The sequence below is a fragment of the Nelumbo nucifera genome, chromosome 3 (genome assembly GCF_055504915.1).
Source record: "Nelumbo nucifera cultivar China Antique chromosome 3, China Antique-T2T, whole genome shotgun sequence".
NCBI classification, from domain to species: domain Eukaryota; kingdom Viridiplantae; phylum Streptophyta; class Magnoliopsida; order Proteales; family Nelumbonaceae; genus Nelumbo; species Nelumbo nucifera.
The window spans coordinates 31414499-31433861 of NC_142651.1; the positions used below are offsets into that span (position 1 = coordinate 31414499).

The 19363-nt window shown below is 36.5% G+C and overlaps 1 protein-coding gene across 3 annotated transcripts; it reads left to right on the forward strand.

The window, feature by feature from the left end:
* Positions 1-4512: 4512 nt before the first annotated feature.
* LOC104589846 (cyclin-dependent kinase C-1-like) lies at positions 4513-13379 on the forward strand. Of its 3 annotated transcripts, none has more exons than XM_010248311.2 (13): positions 4513-4779; positions 5034-5182; positions 6519-6600; positions 6774-6864; positions 6975-7004; positions 7238-7347; positions 7435-7507; positions 7599-7719; positions 7813-7930; positions 11723-11862; positions 11997-12054; positions 12175-12245; positions 12373-13379. In XM_010248311.2, the coding sequence occupies exons 2-13, from the start codon at positions 5073-5075 to the stop codon at positions 12905-12907; spliced, it is 1539 nt and encodes a 512-aa protein (XP_010246613.1). In that variant the 5' UTR covers positions 4513-4779; positions 5034-5072; the 3' UTR covers positions 12908-13379. The 3 variants fall into 3 exon arrangements, with proteins under 3 accessions (XP_010246613.1, XP_010246739.1, XP_010246681.1); XM_010248437.3 differs by having other exon boundaries at positions 4520-4779; positions 5060-5182; XM_010248379.3 differs by having other exon boundaries at positions 4565-4779; positions 5018-5182.
* Positions 13380-19363: the final 5984 nt, after the last annotated feature.

A 19363-nucleotide genomic window follows, 5' to 3' on the forward strand; every position in this document is an offset into this window, starting at 1 on the left:
TAGATCAAGGATTTAGGAGATCTCCGATATTTTTTGGGCATTGAAATTGATAGATCTAAGGATGGTATCTTCATTTCTCAATGTAAATATGTCCTTGACCTCCTTGCTGAGACTGGTAAACTTGGTGCTAAACTAGACCTGTTCATGGGTCGGGCCAGGCCGGGCTTTGACTCTTTATTAACAGAAAACTATTAGGCCCGAGCCCGAGCCCGGCCCGACCAACAGGCCTATAACTTGGGCCTGAGCCCGGTCCTGATAAAAGCCTGAAGCCCGAGCTCGAGCCCGACCTAATAAAAGAAATTCAAAATTTTCCCTATTCAAATGGACATTTTTTATTTTAATTTAGATGTTTTTTCCCCTATTTAAATGAACAATGAGCCTACAAGTGAATCAATGACCTTCACAAATCAAAAAATTTATTCAAATAGACATCACATAGGGTTTTTACTTAGGTTTAACTATAGATCGGACCGGGTTTACTTAGGTTTAACTATAGGTTGGGCCGGGCCGGGCCGGGCTCGGGCCAGGCTATTTTGGCAAAGCCCGAGCCCGGCTCAAATTTTATGCGGGCCAGGCTTTTTGGCCCGAGGTTAAGCACGCGGGCCAAAAAAACTATTTAAGCCCGTCCGGGGGTCGGGCCAGGCCGGGTCGGCCCGTCGGGCCAGGCCGGGTCGGCCCGTCGGGCCACCCGGCCCATGAACAAGTCTATGCTAAACTAGCATCCACTCTTATTGATCCCAATCATAAGCTTTCTACTACAGATGGTGAACTTTTATTTGATAGGGGAGTGTTCCAGAGACTATTTGGGAAGTTGTTATATCTTTGCATGATTCGACTAGACATTTCCTATGCAGTGAGTGTTATTAGTCAATTTATGCATTCTTTTAGAGATACTCATTTAGCTGTTGCAGAAAGAGTTCTGTGTTACTTGAAAGGTACTCCAGGGAAAGGTATTCTATGTGCCAAACATGGACACATGAAGCTGGAAGCATACACTGATGCTGATTAGGCAAGATATATTGATGATAGGAGATCCGCCTCGGGTTATTGTGCTTTGGTGGCAGGGAACATTGTTTCATGGAGGAGTAAGAAATAGTTTATAGTTGTCAGATCCTCTGTTGAAGCAGAATATATAACTATGGCACATGATGTGTTAGAATTAATGTGGCTACGATCCCTTTTGGAAGAATTGGGGGTTGACTATGAAATGCCAATAATGTTCTACTATGACAACCAAGCAACTATCAATATTGCACATAATCCTGTTCAACATGATAGAACTAAGCACATTGAGGTTGATAGACATTTTATACGGGAAATAGTTTCCTCAAGAGAAGTTTGTTTGTCATTCATCACCTCATAAGAGTAGCTGACTGATATTTTGACCAAGGGAGTTCCGAGAGGGAAGCTGACACACTATATAAGCAAGTTAGGCATGATTGACATCTATGCTCAGCTTAAGGGGGAGTGTAAAGAGACTAGGTCGAATGGGCCCTAGTATCTTTTCTTATAGTATGTTTTATTTATTTGTTAGCTAACAGGCCTATCTTAATGGGCCTATTATTTCTTTTGCTAGTTCTCTTTATGTTATTGCCTAGCTGGCCACGCACTTAAGGGTATACTTGTAATTATGTTAAGATTGAAGTTTAGTAAAAGGATTAGAGAAGGGAGTGAAGAGACATTCAAACTCTTCTTCTTCTTCCTCTTTTCTCCATCTTCTTTCTCTTGTACTATTGTTCTCTTCTTTTCTTCCTATTTTCTCTCTAATTTTTCCAAGTTTACATCAGTTTTAGAAGACTGATTTACATCTCATTGTTGGGACTAGACATGTTCATGGGCCAGGTAACCTAATGGTCTAGCCAAGACCGGCCTGGCCCATTAAATCAGGCTTAGGCAAAGTTTTAAGCATGTTGGCTCAAGCTCAAGCTTTACCATATAAGTCTAGTTTGAGCCCAAACCCAGCTTGATAATATTTATATATAATAATATTATTTTTACTAGTATATAGAAGAAGAGTGGAACGTTGAACTAAAGATACTCGATGAACTTCTAACATCTTTATATAGAATTAGTTATAATCACACAAACAAAAACACAGATTCCATCAGGTACTCGGTGATTTCAACGACAAATTGTGTCCATGAGTCTCTATCTCCTCAGGATGTATAAACTTTACAAGGTGTATTGATGTATGAACTCTCTTAAAAAAGATGTACGGACTCTAAGGCTCTGTTTGGTTTGTGGGAAGATTTGGGTGGGATGGGATGAGAAAGTGTAAAAATTTACCTTTTCATTGTTTAGTTTTATATATGGGAAAATAATAGGAAAACATTGTTACGAGCTGGTTCTTCACCAGATTCATGTAAGCTGAAGAAGAGAGCTCCATGACTACAGTGACAATCAAAGAGAGAGAGAGAGAGAAAGAGAGGGAAAATGAGGGAATGAGAGAGAGATAGGAGTGTTGAGAAAGCAAATCGCCAGAAAGGGAGGAAGACGGGAAGAATAGGAAGAAGAAGGTGAGGGAGAAGAAAGAAGAGGAAGATGGAGGGAGAGATAGAGAACTCCATGACTGAAGCTCCGAAGAGGTCCTCCGGCACTGACAGTCCCCCTTCCTCTGCCAGTGCTTAATTGACCACCGCGTAGTGGTCCTGTCATTTTTATCACTCTAAATATGCTTCTTCACACTTATTCTATAATAGAGGATGAACTTGGGATTTGAAGTAAAGCAAGTAGGGTTGAGAAAGCAATGGTGATAAGAGAGAGAGCGAGAGAGAGAGAGAGAGGGAAAATGAGGGAATGAGAGAGAGATAGGAGTGGGAAGACGGGAAGAATAGAAAAAAGAAGGTGATGAAGACGAGAGATCGCTAAGAAAGGGAGGAAGATGAAAAGCATATCTGCTAAGAAAGTAGATCCTTGCTAGTTCGATGGTAACAATGGTGCGATGGTAACGGGGAAGGCACTGGTTCTCTCCCTCCTCTATCTGTTGTCGTTGGTTCATTTTTCTCGGCCCATGCCTCCTCAATTCGTGGTCGATGGTAAGTGGTAACAGTGGTTTCTCGAGTTTTTCTATCGGGGTCCCACAAACCAAACAGAGCCTAAGTGTTGGGTTGTACGAGACTTTGGTCTCACAGTTCGCATCCTGTGGGGAAGCATGAACCTACTAATGAGCACCTGCTAATGAGAACAAAGGTTAACAGGCTAAGGTTCTCATCTAGAAGTTAGCATTTTAAATTTGTGCTAAGGTTAACGGGCTTTTATCCGTTGGCAATTGGAACCTAGTTGAACCAGACACAAAGGCAGCGTTTGGTTGCAGTATAATTTTATTTGCACTAGTACAAATGCATGAAGTGCAAACGAAAAAAAATGCGACAACAAAATTGTCATGTAATTAGCATGCATTGAGTACATCTCCCAAAGTTGTCATTGGGAGAAGTTCCCAATACACTGTTGGGATGTGCTATGGGGTATTGATGTAAATTCTCCCAATGCACACGCTAAGATGTACATGTGAGGTGCCTATGGAGCATTAATGTGAACTCATTTTGAGCTTGGGCCTAGGTTTTGTGTTTAGACCCTGGTTCAATCAGGGCCAATACTTTAAGCCCAACCTACAATATATTATTACATTTTAGGGAAAATTCATGATTAGTACCTTGTACTTTGGCTCGGGTGATAATTTGGTTCCCGAACTTTAAAATGCGACAATTCAGAACCCGAACTTTCAAAATGTGACAATCCAGTACCCGAACTTTCAAAATGTGACAATCCAATACCTGTTGTTAACTAGTCTGTTAATCGGCTGTTAAGTGACATTTGAAAAGTCAAAAATGCCCTATGAATGCCATCTAATTCTCTCTATCAACCATCCGAACATTGAAAAAAAAATGAACAATCCCAAATTATATATTCTTCTAAATAACCACCAACTTTTTTGAATAGAAGAGGATAGGATTTGGCATTGTTCAGTTTTTTGTCAACGTTTGGATGGTTGATAAAGAGAATTAGATGGCACTCAAAGTGCATTTTTTACTTTTCAAATATCATTTAACGGCTGATTAATGGACTGATTAACAACAAGTACTGGATTGTCACATTTTGAAAGTTCAAGTACTGGATTGTCACATTTTAAAGTTCGGAGACCAAATTGTTACTCCGAGCCAAAGTACATGGTACTGATCGGGAATTTTCCCTACATTTTATTATATGTTTCATTTTCTATTATATGATATTATTATTATCTATAATGATACATATAATATATTGTACATAATATTTTATATTTATATAAACTATAACATATATATTTTACACATATAATATGACATATAAATAAAATTTATTATTTATTTTCACCAAAAAAATGCCATCACATATTAAACATAGAATTTTGTATCATAGGCCCAAATGCCGGCCTCGGTCCATGATCACTACTGGCCTGGGCCCGTTTTGATACCCAAACTACTTGGACTCGGCTCGTTATGCCCGTTCCGTTTATCTGAATACAACTCACCATCACGGCATCACTCGACTGTTTTGCCTTGGAACTTCGATTTCCTTTTCCTTTACTGCCTTCGCTTGTTTGTCGACGAACCTATTCTGCTAAGTAGTCTCCTTTCCTTTTTCACATAAAAACCCTAACTTGTTGCGGTTGCTTTCATCTGGCTCAGCGCGTTATGCCTGTTCCTTCTATCTGATAAGATCTCACTATCACTCGGCTGTTTTGCTTGGAAACATCAATTTCCTTACTACCTTCGCTCGTCGTAGACACACCTATTCTAAGTAAGTCTTCTCCTTTCCCTTTCATATAAACCTTAATTTCCTTTTCGTTTTATCGATATTTCCCTTATTTTAATTTATCGTTTTTTTCTTTCGGTTTTGATTTCCCAATTCCCAATTCGAGCCTGTTTTCATTCTGGGTGTTATTTTTCTTACTGAATTATTGAGTTCTCTTTCTTCTGTATTAGGTTTTCGAGTTACGCCCGTATAATTCGTAGTTTTTTATTGTTTAAATGTTTAGTTGCATATGTTTGCAGTTGTCGTTATCGTTTATTCGGTACAGGAGAAGGTGAGCCATGTCTATAGCGGCCCCTGGGCAACTCAATTTGACTGAATCCCCGTCATGGGGATCTCGAAGCGTTGATTGTTTCGAGAAATTGGAGCAGATTGGTGAAGGAACATATGGGTAGGTTGGAAAAGTAGAAAGAAATAAACACAATCCGATTTTTTACTTGTCTAAGTAAGATTACTGTATCTGTTGCAATTCGCCTTTACTGATTTGTCTGTTCCCTTGGGAAGTTGATTTTAGATCGTTGGAAGTGCTTATATGTACTCGATAATCTAACAACCGGTCCATCTATGAGTTGATTTGTCAAAATTAAGCTCTGGGTACCCAATAACGGGATTGGGCAGAGTGTTTCTGACTTTTATCAAGTATATATTCATTTTCTCAGAGATTGTTCTGTTGCTTGAATTTTCTATAGGTTGAAGCAGATGCTAGTTCTCTCTGTTAGGGTTTTCTTGTGAAGATAATATGTTTGGTTTAAGTGAGGCAACTTTTTCCTTAATGTTCTCTTTCATTGACAACTGAACAGCTTAAGGCCTTCTAGTTTCCAATGAAGTGTTGGGAGTTGAATTTGAAATCGCATTGGTGTAGAATTCCTTTAATTATGTTTTGTCCTCAAATGTCTAAGTTTAACACTATCCGCTACTATGAAGTTAATTGCCTCCTTCCAAGATGGCAAAAAGAAAAGGGCAAAACAGATTCCTCCAGAAGACATACGGCAAGGGTTATTTATCCATCATCATACCAATTCATTGTGGGAGGAAAATAACATATACTGAAAATACTGAGCAAGAACATTAAGGGATCCTTCAGGGTTGCAGACTGGTACATAAAAGAGATATTGATGTATTTGTCTCCCACTGCACAAAATTTTCACTAACATAAACTTACTACAGGCTGGCACTTATATCCAATTTTGAATTAATATTTTGGTCATTATAATAGGTAGGGTAGCCTTTTGTAGTGGGAACTTCTCCCCAATTTGTAGGATGTTCCTTGATAGTTATTTACTTTTTTGGCGGCTTATATGGAGAGAATCAGAATCCGGCACATCCTGTTTGGTTGTTTTTTAAACAATGCATACGACTGGAATTTGTAGATTTTTTGTCTTATTTTGATAAGTAACTTGAAGTTTCCTGTCCTATTCCTGTCTGTAAATGCCTGGAAAAGTGAGTAATTTGTATTTTGTATTGGAGCCACCAGCATTTCTTAATCTGTCACTTTCATAAGTTTTGTTTCTTTTTATGATGTGTGTTATTATGGTGTTACATTTTATTTTTTTAAATCTCTTTTTATCATGTAAATGCATCCTTTTTATTTCATGAAAATATAGTATGTTGTTTTGGAATACTGCCAAATTATCTCACAACATGGTCTCTTGGAAATATTTTTTTTTCCAGCTGCTTTTATGTCAGATTTCATGAATTTAGAAACTTTTATCTTTTTGTGTTTGCAGCCAAGTCTACATGGCTAGGGAAATCAGAACAGGGGAAGTTGTTGCATTGAAAAAGATACGAATGGACAATGAAAGAGAGGGTGTATGCTTCTTGTCCCTATTTTCTGTTGATTTTTCATTTCGTGATATGTCAAATCTGTCAATCATGAATTTAGACTTTGACGATAAAAGCTACAGACAGTTGTGAAGTTATTAGATCATTTTTTTTTCTTATTTTAGAATGGAATATGTCTGATATTTCACTATTATATGCAGTTCCCAATTACTGCCATACGTGAAATTAAAATTCTAAAGAAGCTACATCATGAGAATGTAATTAAGTTGAAGGAAATTGTTACATCTCCAGGCATGCCATTCTCCTTTCTGAATTTCTTTAAAATTTTCTTGTCTTTCACACAAGAAATAAACTATCTATGTGCTTCTTATTTTGATATTAACTTTATGGTTGTTTTCCAGGCCCTGAAAAGGATGAGCAAGGGAGACCAGGTGAGTAGTTTGATGTTACATGCAATTTGATTATTGCAGCTCATGACTGCAACCATTAATTTACTTGCCATCTTATCGATGCTTCAATTAATTGTATAGTTTCTCTTTGTTGCACATATTATCTGATGTCAGTCACGTAGTTTACCTGAATTTGAACTTTCCCTTGTATGGTGTATATTATTATGATTTTGAGGAATAAAACTTCTGATATTCATCTTATTTTTTGAGTAAAGATGGTAACAAGTACAAAGGTGGCATCTACATGGTTTTTGAGTACATGGATCATGATTTGACGGGTCTTGCTGATCGCCCTGGAATGCGATTTTCAGTTCCTCAGATCAAGGTATTATAAGCGAAAGCTTTTAAAAATGAAATTTTATAACTTATGTCCACCTATAGTTGGCAATAAAGTAACACTCTTTCTTATCAGTGTTATATGAGGCAGCTATTGACTGGGCTTCATTACTGTCATGTTAATCAAGTACTACATCGTGACATAAAAGGTCGATATTCGGCCAATTTATATCATTTATTGGATTTGGATCTTAAGCTTTTGCCGATAGGTTGATATTTGTCTTGCATCTGTGTCTGCAGGTTCTAATCTATTAATAGACAATGAGGGAAATCTTAAGCTTGCAGATTTTGGTCTTGCTCGGTCGTTTTCCAATGACCATAATGGACATCTTACAAATCGTGTTATTACTTTATGGTATAGGTAAAGATGCCATTTTGGATACCATGGTAATAACTGTCTTTTTGCCCTTCGGAGAATGTGCACATTTTTCTTAGGCCATAATGATTTTGTCAGACCTCCTGAGTTGCTGCTCGGAACCACAAAGTATGGCCCAGCCGTTGACATGTGGTCTGTTGGTTGTATCTTTGCTGAGCTTTTGCATGGCAAACCAATATTTCCTGGAAAAGATGAGGTACTCTTCCCCTCAATGTATGTAGTTATTGTTTTTTCCCCGGTATTGTGAACTTGTTTTATGGTTCCATTTTTGCCAGAAGATTTTGTTTTTCTTTTTTCCTGGGTGCACATAGGATTTCTGTTATAGAATCTGCTATCTATGCCTCAAGTGGATTACAATATGCAGAATTACATTGAAGCATTTTGTACAAGTACCCTGACATTTTCTGGGAGATGCTGCTATAGGTTGATGGGTTGAAGTCCTTTTGTCAGACCTTGAATCCTTAATTTTGTTGAGACACTACAACCTTTGGGAGGTTCTGCCTAGCATTTCGCTTCTAGAGATAGCTATATAGTACATCTTTATTGTCATATTGGCTTTGTGACTTGGTCAAGTATTATCATATTGGCTTTGGGATACTCAGAATCATGGGATGTTCAGCTATGGTTTATGGTTCAGCTAAAAACAAGAGGCAAAGTGATGTTGAGAGACACTAAAGCTGCAATTTTATAGACAATTTGAGAGGAAAGGAATAACTGGTTTAACAAACAATATAGATCTTTGGAGGCAATTAATGAAAGCATCACCTTGAAGCAAATCCATTGGGTGAAAACCTTGAAAATTTTCAAAAGCTTTTCAGTGGATGACATGGATAGAGAGTGGGGAGTGGTAGCATCATTGTTCCACATTGAAGCCTATCCATCAAGTGCAATGAGCTCCTTGAGGAAGCAACAGGATAAAATTGAACTTCGATGGCAGTTTTCAGGGCAATCCAGACCTTCAGTTATTGGAGTTTTTAGCGATGGAAATTGATCTATAATAGCGCTTTTTCTCGGGCCTCATGGGATATGGAAATTATCTAACAGCCAAAATTGTTGCTTTATTGCAAGGCCTAAGGCTTACCAAACATCTAAATTTAAGGAAAATGATGGTTGGAGGTATTTTACATCAAGGTTAAAAAATCGACATGTATCGGCTGATACGCATCATATCGGGAGCCTCCTGATATGCCCCTACAGAGGGTGTATCGGGGTTTTGATCGGTTCAGGGGGTGGACAGACTAAAAAAAGCAACCGATACTGCCCTATACGCCTCTACCTGCGTAGCGGGTGTATCGATATTTTGAACCTTGCTTTACGTTGGTGGTGGGATGGTTGAAAAACAGCAGCCATGGGAGATGGATATATAGACAAGCACTGAATTAGAAAGTTTGCAAGTGAGATAGAGTCTTCCTTTAAATCAGTTAATGGATAAGTAAATGGTTTTGTTGACACCCTAGCCAAACAGGGGTTTGTTGGGAACAATTGTATTGGGCTTCACTGATTTATAGTTGAGGGTGGGACTGGCTCTGGGGGAGCTGCTAGTTGTATCTTTTAATTTACTATCTTTTCTTATCTTAATAAAATTCTTTGTTACTGATGAAAAACAATATTTATTTTTCTTCAGTTACTCTTGATGGTTGTCCTTCGTTCAATAAACTATGAACTGTACACGAAGATATGAGTTACAAGCTTTGTAAACAATAACTTTATTACTTTGACTCTGTTATTTAGTCTTGCCAGTTTAACCATTCATATAAAGTCTGGTAGCAATTAATAATCTTCTATTTTCAGTGAAGTGTTTCCAATTATCACCATCATCATCCAAGCCTTGTCCTAATTATATGGGATTGGCAGATGGAACCCCCCCCAGGTATGCTGAACCTTTTTGACTCTAGCTTCTTCCGACAACCAAGGAAAGTGGGCAGGGTAATGTGGAGAATAACAAGAGCTGCCATCCTATGGTCAATTTGGGAAGAGAGAAACAATAGGATCTTTCTAGGGCAAGAAAAATCCAAAGAAGCACTTGTGAAAGTACATCTCTTCAAGGATTTTTCCTCAGCGGACTTAGTTAGAAATTGGAGTGTTATAGCTATATCCTCGCCTTCCTCCCCTGCAGTACAAGATTGTTGGGTACCACTGCCTCAGTTCAAGGTGAAGCTAAACTTTAATGGAAGCTCCTTGGGTAATCTAGGTCCGTCGGGAGTTGGGGGTGTGTACAGAAACGAGGAAGGAAAAGTTTTGGCCCTTTACTTGGGCCCAATTGGGGTGGGGAACTCATTAAGGGCAGAAGTAATGGCCTTACTTCAAGGTTTGGGATTGGCGAAACAATGGGGCTTGCAGCAATTAGAAGTGGAAGAGACTCCAAGCTGGTAATAGGGTGGATGCAAACTGGAAACCTGGGAGTGTGGTCTCTTAGACAGCCTCTAAGAGAGATTATTAGCTTAGCAAGGGAGATTGGGGTGCACTTTAATTGGGTAAGAAGGTCAGCAAATGGAATGGCTGACACTTTAGCTAAGCAAGGAGTTACTAGGGAGGCTTTGTTTTGGGCCTGTTTGTAAGTTTTTGATTTTCTCTTTCCATCCTTTTTGTGGGTGGTAAGCCTGTAATCCTTTTAATTATCTAATGAAAGTTACCTTTTCCTATAAAAAAAAATATATGGGGTTGGCTACATGCTCCTGTTTCACCATTTTGTTCTGTTTAATGTGAAAACTGTTTCCCATTGTCTAAGTAAGCCTGTAATCTTATTAATTATCTAATGAAAGTTACCGTTTCCTATAAAAAAAATTATATGGGGTTGGCTACATGATCCTGTTTCACCATTTTGTTCTGTTTAATGTGAAAACTGTTTCCCATTGTCGAAAAAAAAGTTTTTCTACCTTTAGGGACTTTTTTTCCTAGAAACTCCGGTACCACTAAGTTGTTCCTATTTGCTAGATGATCATATACATATTAGATGATGACTTCTGTGTTGTCTGCTTCAGTTAATTTTGTGATGTCATCATTTGTATAATACTACTATTCAATTAGCCAATTAGGTCCAACGCATTGTATTGCAATGAACATTTCCATGGCCATTGGTGAAAGTAGTTAGCTCCACACTGTTGTAGTATTCAGGAATAGTAGTTTTGTATATATGGCCTCCATATTTTAAAGATATCTTGGAGAAGTTATTACTTCATTTCTATTTGATCATATAAGTGTAAAACAGAGTTTTGTCTGTTTTAATACCCCACCCAATTGTACCCACATGATGCTCACATTTCTCTGAGGACTTGTTGCTGCTTCACATACTTGGGGAAATGCCTATGAGTGCATGTTATGTTATATTATGGTCTTTTGGATGTGCATATGTTAGTATAGTTTTATTTAAAAAGTCTTCTTTCTTAATAACCAATTGAATATTATAGGAAGATCCAATATCAAATCATGTGAATGCTAAGACAGTCAAACATTCAAGAATAAAATTTCAAGTGGTTCCATGAAGGGGTTGATTGTATACCTAGCTTTTAGTTCTTTCCTGTTTTCTTTTTGGTGTCATCTTTTGACCTGACTATTTATTCTCAGTTTTTTCTTAATATTTTTTTTTGCTATCAAAAAAATGTGTTGAAGAGGGAATTAGTAATCAATCTCCATTGTGTTTATTGACCAGCAAACTGTTTGGCTGATGCTATGGCCAAGCAAGGGACAAATATTCAGTTTTTTTTTAGGGATGCTTGGCATGTTTTTGTATGTAAACCATTGTTTCTCTTTATTAACAAGGTTAAAGATTACCAACCAAAAAATTAATTATTATTATTATAGAATGATCTTCTGAAAATATGTGAATTCTGGATGTCCTATTTTGGATTACTCCTACCTTCATTAGTATGTTTTTTCCCCAAGAATTTATGGTTTCTCTTGTATAGTTCCTGTTGCTGATGTGTATACTGTATTAAACATGCCTGGAAGCCACTGTGTTAGGTAAAAGTTGTTTTCATTTTTACTGTAGCCAGATCAATTGAACAAGATATTTGAGTTGTGTGGAGCCCCAGATGAGGTCAACTGGCCTGGAGTCTCGAAGATACCTTGGTATAACAATTTCAAGCCAACTAGGCCAATGAAGAGACGTCTCAGGGAGGTCTTCAGACAGTAAGTAAACAGATATCTAATTTAGCATGAAATTTTCATTTTTTTTTTATTTTGTTAAATTGCATTAGAGGCTTTACATGATTTATTTGTCTGAGAAATTCTTGTCACAACTATCATTCCCTTTTATCTTCCAGTTTTGATCGTCATGCTTTGGAGTTGCTCGAGAGAATGCTGACTCTCGATCCATCTCAGGTATCATTTATCAGATACAATACCTGTCCCTAGATTTTTTTTGAAGAAGGTAAAGTTACCAACTTTCTATTTAATGGCATGATCAATATTTGACTCTTTTGAATTTCCCTTTTAATATAGAGAATATCTGCCAAGGATGCGCTTGATGCGGAGTATTTCTGGACTGATCCCTTGCCTTGTGATCCCAAGAGGTTTGATTCCCAAAGGCCAAATCATCTTTTGCTCTGCTCTTCCTATATCTTAATTGTGACTTGCTTCCCTGGTCGTGTGCTAAGATGGCATTGTTTTGATCTATAATTTATATTGTGTTTTACGCAGTTTGCCCAAGTACGAGTCATCCCATGAATTTCAGACAAAGAAAAAGCGCCAACAGCAGCGTCAACATGAAGAAACAGCAAAGCGACAGAAACTACAGCACCCACAGTTGCATGCACGCCTTCCCCCCATCCAGCAAACAGGGCAAGTGCACCCTCAGCTTCGGCCAGGACCTAACCAGCCCATGCATAGCTCCCAGCCTCCAGTTGTTGCAGGGCCTACCCACCACTATGGTAAACCTCGTGGACCATCAGGAGGACCAAGCAGATATCCCCAGAGTGGAAACCCTAGTGGGGGATACAACCACCCAAATCGTGGGGGCCAAGGTGGAGGTTACAACAGTGGTCCATATCCACCTCAAGGTCGTGGCCCTCCATATGCTGCAAGCGGCATGTCTGGTGCAGGTCCTCGAGGAGGTGGCAGTGGTTATGGAGCCGGTGCCCCTAATTATCCCCAAGGTGGTCCATATGGAGGAGGTTCTGGTGTTGGTCGAGGTTCAAACATGATGGGTAACAACCGCAATCAATGGCAGCAGTAAGTAATGGGTTAGCTACGACATCTGCTACTCTGTAGAGCCTTAAGAAAGAGAACAGAAACATGAAAGGTTGACATTTTTCAAGGGTTAAGGTTGTGCTCTGCAGAAGTTTGGACGGTCAGACTTGCGCTGCAACATAATTAACAAAATAATGGAAAAAGAAAATGGAAGAAAACATTGCTGAAATATTCGTTCAATTTATCTACTTCTAAGGTTTTTTAAGTGTGAGCTTGATTACCGAAAGGAAAAAACAAAAATGGTGCAAGTGAACAGGGTTAAGGTTTCACTGATGTATGTTAGCTTCGAGGTTCGGAGCTTGTATGAATAAAGATTACGCAGTCTATTGACATGGAATTTATTCAAGTATTATTCGCTCCGACCTTTTCGTTTCTACTTAAATTTAATTCAGATTGAACAATTTTCTGCTTGTAATTAGCCTTGAAAAGTAATTTCATTGTTTTCCACTTATGTTTCATCGTGGTGTTAGACTATTTTTTGGTGGATATATTAAGGTGTTTGATAAGTTGCTGAACGCAAAATGCTGAAAAGATGTCAAATTACAAAAAAATGTCCCATTCAGCATCTCAATAATTGGCTATCTAGTTTCAAAATTGTTTTTTTTTTTTTGGATTAATTTTGCAAAACGATGAATCCAAGGTACAACAAACATATCGATATTCTAAAGCTTATCAGCAATTCTGTTTCACGTACGCTTTTTGATATGCATGGAGTTGGTGAAAGATTTTGATAGGTATGAATACATTAAGGAATCTCTCATAAATCCACAATTACATTGATTAGAATCATGATTAGTAATTTTGATATTGATGGATATGCATTGTAGATATGGTGAAATTTTTGGGATATTTTATTAATTTTGCTGAGATCTTGTAAATTTTAAAAAATAAATATTTTTTTTAAGGAATCATTAAAAGGTTTGCAATTTGGTGATATCAAGTTGTCAACTATAAAATAACTTAAGATGTTGAACCCCAACTCTAACCCAAACCGAAGTTTTTTGTGTTTGGTTGGGCTAGGCTGGGTTGACCGGATTTCTTTACCTCTCATGAGTGCTCTCATTGTGTACACTCAAGGGTTGATGTCAATTTAGTTTTAACATTACCATAACAATATTGTTATTGTATACATAAATGCATGTTTATATAATAGTTATATACAAGGTTCAAAGTATCAATATGTATCGGTCCGTATCGGCCGATAAGTATCGTTCCGGGACTCCTCCGATACGCCCTTACAGTGGGTGTATTGGGGGGTTTGACCGGTTCAGAGGGTGGAGGAGTCCTAAATCGGCCCCCTTGAACCAGTTTTGAAAAAAATAAAAAAAAAAGGTATCAAAACACCCGATACACCCCTATCAGCATATCAGGCGTATCAATATTTTGAACGTTGATTATACATATAAAAAATAAGCCAAGTTAGACGGATTTTTCAACTCTAACCCTAACCCAAACTTAAAAATAAGCAAGTCAGGGTTTTAGGCTAACCTGGTCTAGGTTGCAGGCCTAACGGGAAGAACTACAATCACACATTTAGGCTGTGTTTGGTTGCAGTGCAATAGTACAAATGCATGTAAAAAATGTAAATTCTAGTTTAATTTTGTTTTGGATTTAATTTATTCTACGTTATGTCTTAATTTACTTCATTGTACTGCAACAAAACAAATAAGCTAAAATTTGAAACAAAAATATGTCAGAATTTACACTCAAATCATATGCACTGCCATGGTTTTACATCAGCGCAAATTTATTTGTATTGCAACCAAACATAGACTGAAGAGTTTGAACATTTTGTTACTATGTTTTTCTTAGATCGAGAATCCTCTTTTGTAGTTGTATGCCTTCCATTGAATTATATTTAAATGGTAAGCCAATCATCGAATGCTTATTTGTTCTTTTAGGAAATAATTTTGTAAATTATGATGAATTTAGGGAAAAATTGAAAAGTTTCTAATAACATTCTAAAATTTTCAATTTTAAATATATAATCTAGTAATGAAATCTAAAATATTGTCCAAATATCAACAAACTATCAAAGATATTAAAAAAAAAATCCTTGAAAATTTTCATACCGCCATCTAGCAAAATGGTGGAAATTTCACCAGATCTTATTGATATTGTGAACAATGATCACAATAAATATAAAGTTAAAATTACCATGAAGAAAGTATAAACACTTCTGGAATTTTAATTTTGTTTTTTTATTATCGGTTCCATGGGGCTACACAACAGGGGTAGTGAAGGCAACATTCAACACAAGGTTCAAAATATTGATACACCCAATACGTTGGAAGAGGTGTATCGATATTCTGAACCACACATGTTTTATTTTTCTTTTTCTTTTTTTTTTGTTTTAAAATTTCAGGGGTGGAAAATGAGTTAATTTAACATGTAAAACAAACATATTTTTGTCCTTAAAATAGACATATCAATAACCCACTCATGATACATATTGAATAACAAAATTTTGAACCTTAATTCGACTCCAAGTCTCCGCTACAACCTACTAGAAATCAGCACCTTTGAACTTGTTTGCAATTACCTAATACATTTAGGGAATTGGGTTTGTTATTACAAGCCTTTGGTTCGAGATTGATTTTGCACATTCATTTATTGGTCTGGGATTTATGGATACCCCATTTTGACTCTCCTTTTTGAGATTCAAAAGCACAACCCTTCAGTTGCATTATGCTTTTCTTGCTCAATGGAGCAACCGGTATGAAGACAATGACTGGGATGGACGGAAACAACTCCAATGTGAGCGGTAGGTAACTACCACTTCTAATAAGCAATTTCACAATCTCACAAGATTGAACCTAGGTTATAAATGATGCCAGGCATTACCCTTCTCCAAATTTCAGTGCACTAGAAATGTATATGTATTATAGAATGGTTTCCAAGTAGGGGTGACAATTGGGTGAGTTTGGATGGTTTAGGTTCGGGTTGAGCTTCAATCTATTAATAACCTATTTAGAGAAAAATAAATGGGTTGGTTTGAACCCAAATCTGTCTTAACCCAATTCATTAAAACATAAAAAGATGAAAAAATAAAAATTATAAGAATAATAAAACAAAAATTATAGAAAACACAAAAAATGAAAAAACAAGCCAACAAAATTACAAAAAGCATAACAAAATATAAAAAAAAAAATAGAAGGACACGATGAAAGCTAGCGCACAACGTATAGAATTTAGTTATTAATTCTATCTTTGGGAATAATCACCAGACACTTTTTGGGCTCAATTTTTGAGAGAAACAAGTGATAATTTATGCCTGTCCACAATCGTAAAGTCAGAGAGTTCCCACCCGTCACTGACAATGAGCCACAAAATTATATGAGCTCCGGCTCATTGGGCCTTTTACCCCCGAGTTCACATCTCCGTTCCACAAGGGGCCGCCCCACAACGTTTCACAGCACATCTCCACCGTGTATTGGGAACATCTCTTGATGATGACATCATCAATTCTGATACTATTATTAGAAGATGTTTACAATACACTATGGGAATGTGCTATGAGACGTTGTGGGGTGGAGATGTGAACTCTTTACCCCCTCCAGTTCTTACTACAGCTGAGGTCTTGATTTGTGGTGTTGTTATCTAAGTCTCGTAATTATCCAAGTTTTAGCTCATCAATCCTTTTACTCCTCCGGTTCTCGGATGAAAACAGAGGTACTATAGTTGAAGTATTAATCTATGGTGGTGGTGGATCCATTGGCTCCTTCTCACATGCAAGATGCGATCTCTTCTTCGTGTGAAATGGCTCAAAGTCACCGATCAAGACCTCAAAATGGGTAATGGAGAAGATCCCACTGGCACACATGATGGATGATATTCTGGTTGGGAAAATGCGAGTGATCTGTAGAGAGAGAGGGGGTACAGTGTGAATAATTTAGGGTATGGAACCAGTGAGTCAAAATATCATCAAAGATAACGGGTTACCCAACCCGCAGTGACCCGGAATTAAATGGATACAACCCAATCCATCAATTAATGGTTGGGTTGGGTGGGTTAGCGGGTTGGGTTGAAAATTGCCACCCTTTCTTGTGCCAAACCAAGGAATAGGGAGGTCCAAAGCAGTCCCATCGAGCTCAATTTTGAATCTAGACTGGTTAGAAATTCAAAAAAGAAACCCTAGTTACATTTTAATTAAAAATTTCAAATTCAAGCTCCAGAAGTGATCATCCCAAAGAAGGATTGAGATGAGAAACACCCTGCAACACTTTCTAGATGGAATGAGAGCATCTCAAGAGCCTAAATTTTGGCAAAAGCCTAACCCAAACCTGCCCAAAGTTATACTAGCCATATGTGAAGGTTTGGATCTAGCCATTCCAAGACGTTGCAACATGTTCTGTATTCACACATCTCAGACATGGTCGGTCCTAGTTTCATGCTGAGATGTAGGGCTGTACATGGTTCGGGTCAGTTTGGTTTTACCTATTTGTTCCAACCGAACTGACACCGTTGGGTTTGTTACTAGGCCAACCAAAACCGACCCATAATAGTATAAAACCAAGTTTGAAAATATTTTATATTTTGGTTGGTTACAATGGTCAACCTAGCAAAATAAAATAGAGAGAATGACAATTCAGTCCAGGGTTAGAATTTGTAGGTTCAAAGTACATTTGGGGTAAGTGCCAGCTCGAAATTGATGCCAATTCAGGGGTGGGTATTAGGTGCAGAGTATGGGTTTTTGACCTTTTGAATGTTTATAGTTCTGTAGTAAAAATCAGAAATCTGCATTAGGCCTGTCCGTACTTCTCTTTATAAAATAAAGAAAGATGTTTAGGATATATATGTGGGGCGCACACACACATATATATATATATATATATATATATATATAATAACCTTGATTGATTTGTTAGGTGTACCATCAGTCAATGTGGGAAAAGAAGTTAGAGAGAGAGAGAGATGATGCTACATGTTAGGAGTGAGAGGGCAAGGCTGAGAAACATATTTAATATTTTAATGATTAAAGAAAAATGAAAGGTAAGAGATGATAAAAGTGGTTTATCAAAGGAAAGTGAAACAATTGAAACTTATAACTAAAGAAGGAATGCAGTGTTGTTTAAAACAATTAATCATTATTTTAATCATTTGTTAAGAAAATAATTTACTAATTTAGATTAATTATATTAATAATTTTAACAGAAATAATAAAGTATTGCTAATTATTTAATAAAATAATTCTTTTTTCCATATTATCTATTAGTGTTCTGTTTTATTTATTTTACTTTATTATCAATAATTAAATGTTACTATTTTTTTGTAAATAGGTATGGGGGATGGGCTATTCCCATGCACTGTGTAGCTCATTGAACACAAAAAATAAAAGACCTCAGGAAATATTTTGATAGCGTGCATTAACAATTAACAATTTTTAAGGTTGTCTAGCCTAGTCTAACCCACACCTCAAGCATAATAATATTTGTTTGGGCCAAGGACATGGACAGACTTTCCTGTGTTAATTATAAAATTATGATTTTTATAAATCATAATTTTTATTTAATTTTAGTCTATTATAAAATAATATATAACATTTTTATCTATATATTAATATAAAATTGTTATCTAAATAATATATAATATATACACGCATATCAACTTCCAAGTTGAGCTTAGGGGTTGCTTAACTTTGGTCATATTTAATTTGATACCCAAGTAGACTTAGAATCTAATAATCCTAGATTTGGATGTTATAATTTGAATTTGATTAATAATGAGGTTGGATGCGGATTTAACCCCATCCTATCTAATTAAAATCCGCATGTAATAAAAACTTATTATTTCATATATATGTAGTATAATTATGCATACATATGGATATTGTGTGTAATTATATAAAACTTATAATTAATAAATTTAATATTTTATATTTATATGCATTTTTTAATTGTTATACATATATACTTTAAAAATAATTAGTTCCTTTTAAAACACAATAAGATTGTTGTCGATGAAATTCGAAATCCAACATAATAATCAGTTATGGATGTGGATTTAGAGATTTCATGATCTGATGTTGATGTAGACATAGCTAGATATAATCCAAATTTGAGCATCCTATTGTATGCATTATTTGTGGGTTTGGTGTAGATCTGAGCTAGACCTAACTCAAAAGAAAATAGTTGTTGAAGCTTGGAAATTTATAGTTGTTACTTTTTATTATTAATTTTACTATTTTTATTAATTTCTTAATTTTTAATAGTTGCTAGATAAAACCTTGCCAAATTTATATTTTTATTAACTTTTGACTTTTTAATATTTTTTATTAACTTTAGGTTTCAAATTATAATTTTCTAATAGTTAACCAATTGAATAGAATTTGAATATGAAATAAAAACTTGGAGGAGAGTAAAATTAAGACGCCAATAGAAATATGCTAAAATAGGTTAATGTGGAAATGGTGGTGATGAGGGGGTGATTTGGCCCAACCTAT

Bases quoted from the DNA above. Each gene is read 5' to 3' on its own strand.
- LOC104589846 (XM_010248311.2), top strand. From the start codon at position 5,073: ATGTCTATAGCGGCCCCTGGGCAACTCAATTTGACTGAATCCCCGTCA. The intron at 6,601-6,773 runs GTATGCTTCTTG...TATTATATGCAG, and splicing joins TGGACAATGAAAGAGAGGGT to TTCCCAATTACTGCCATACG. The intron at 12,246-12,372 runs GTTTGATTCCCA...TGTTTTACGCAG, and splicing joins TTGCCTTGTGATCCCAAGAG to TTTGCCCAAGTACGAGTCAT.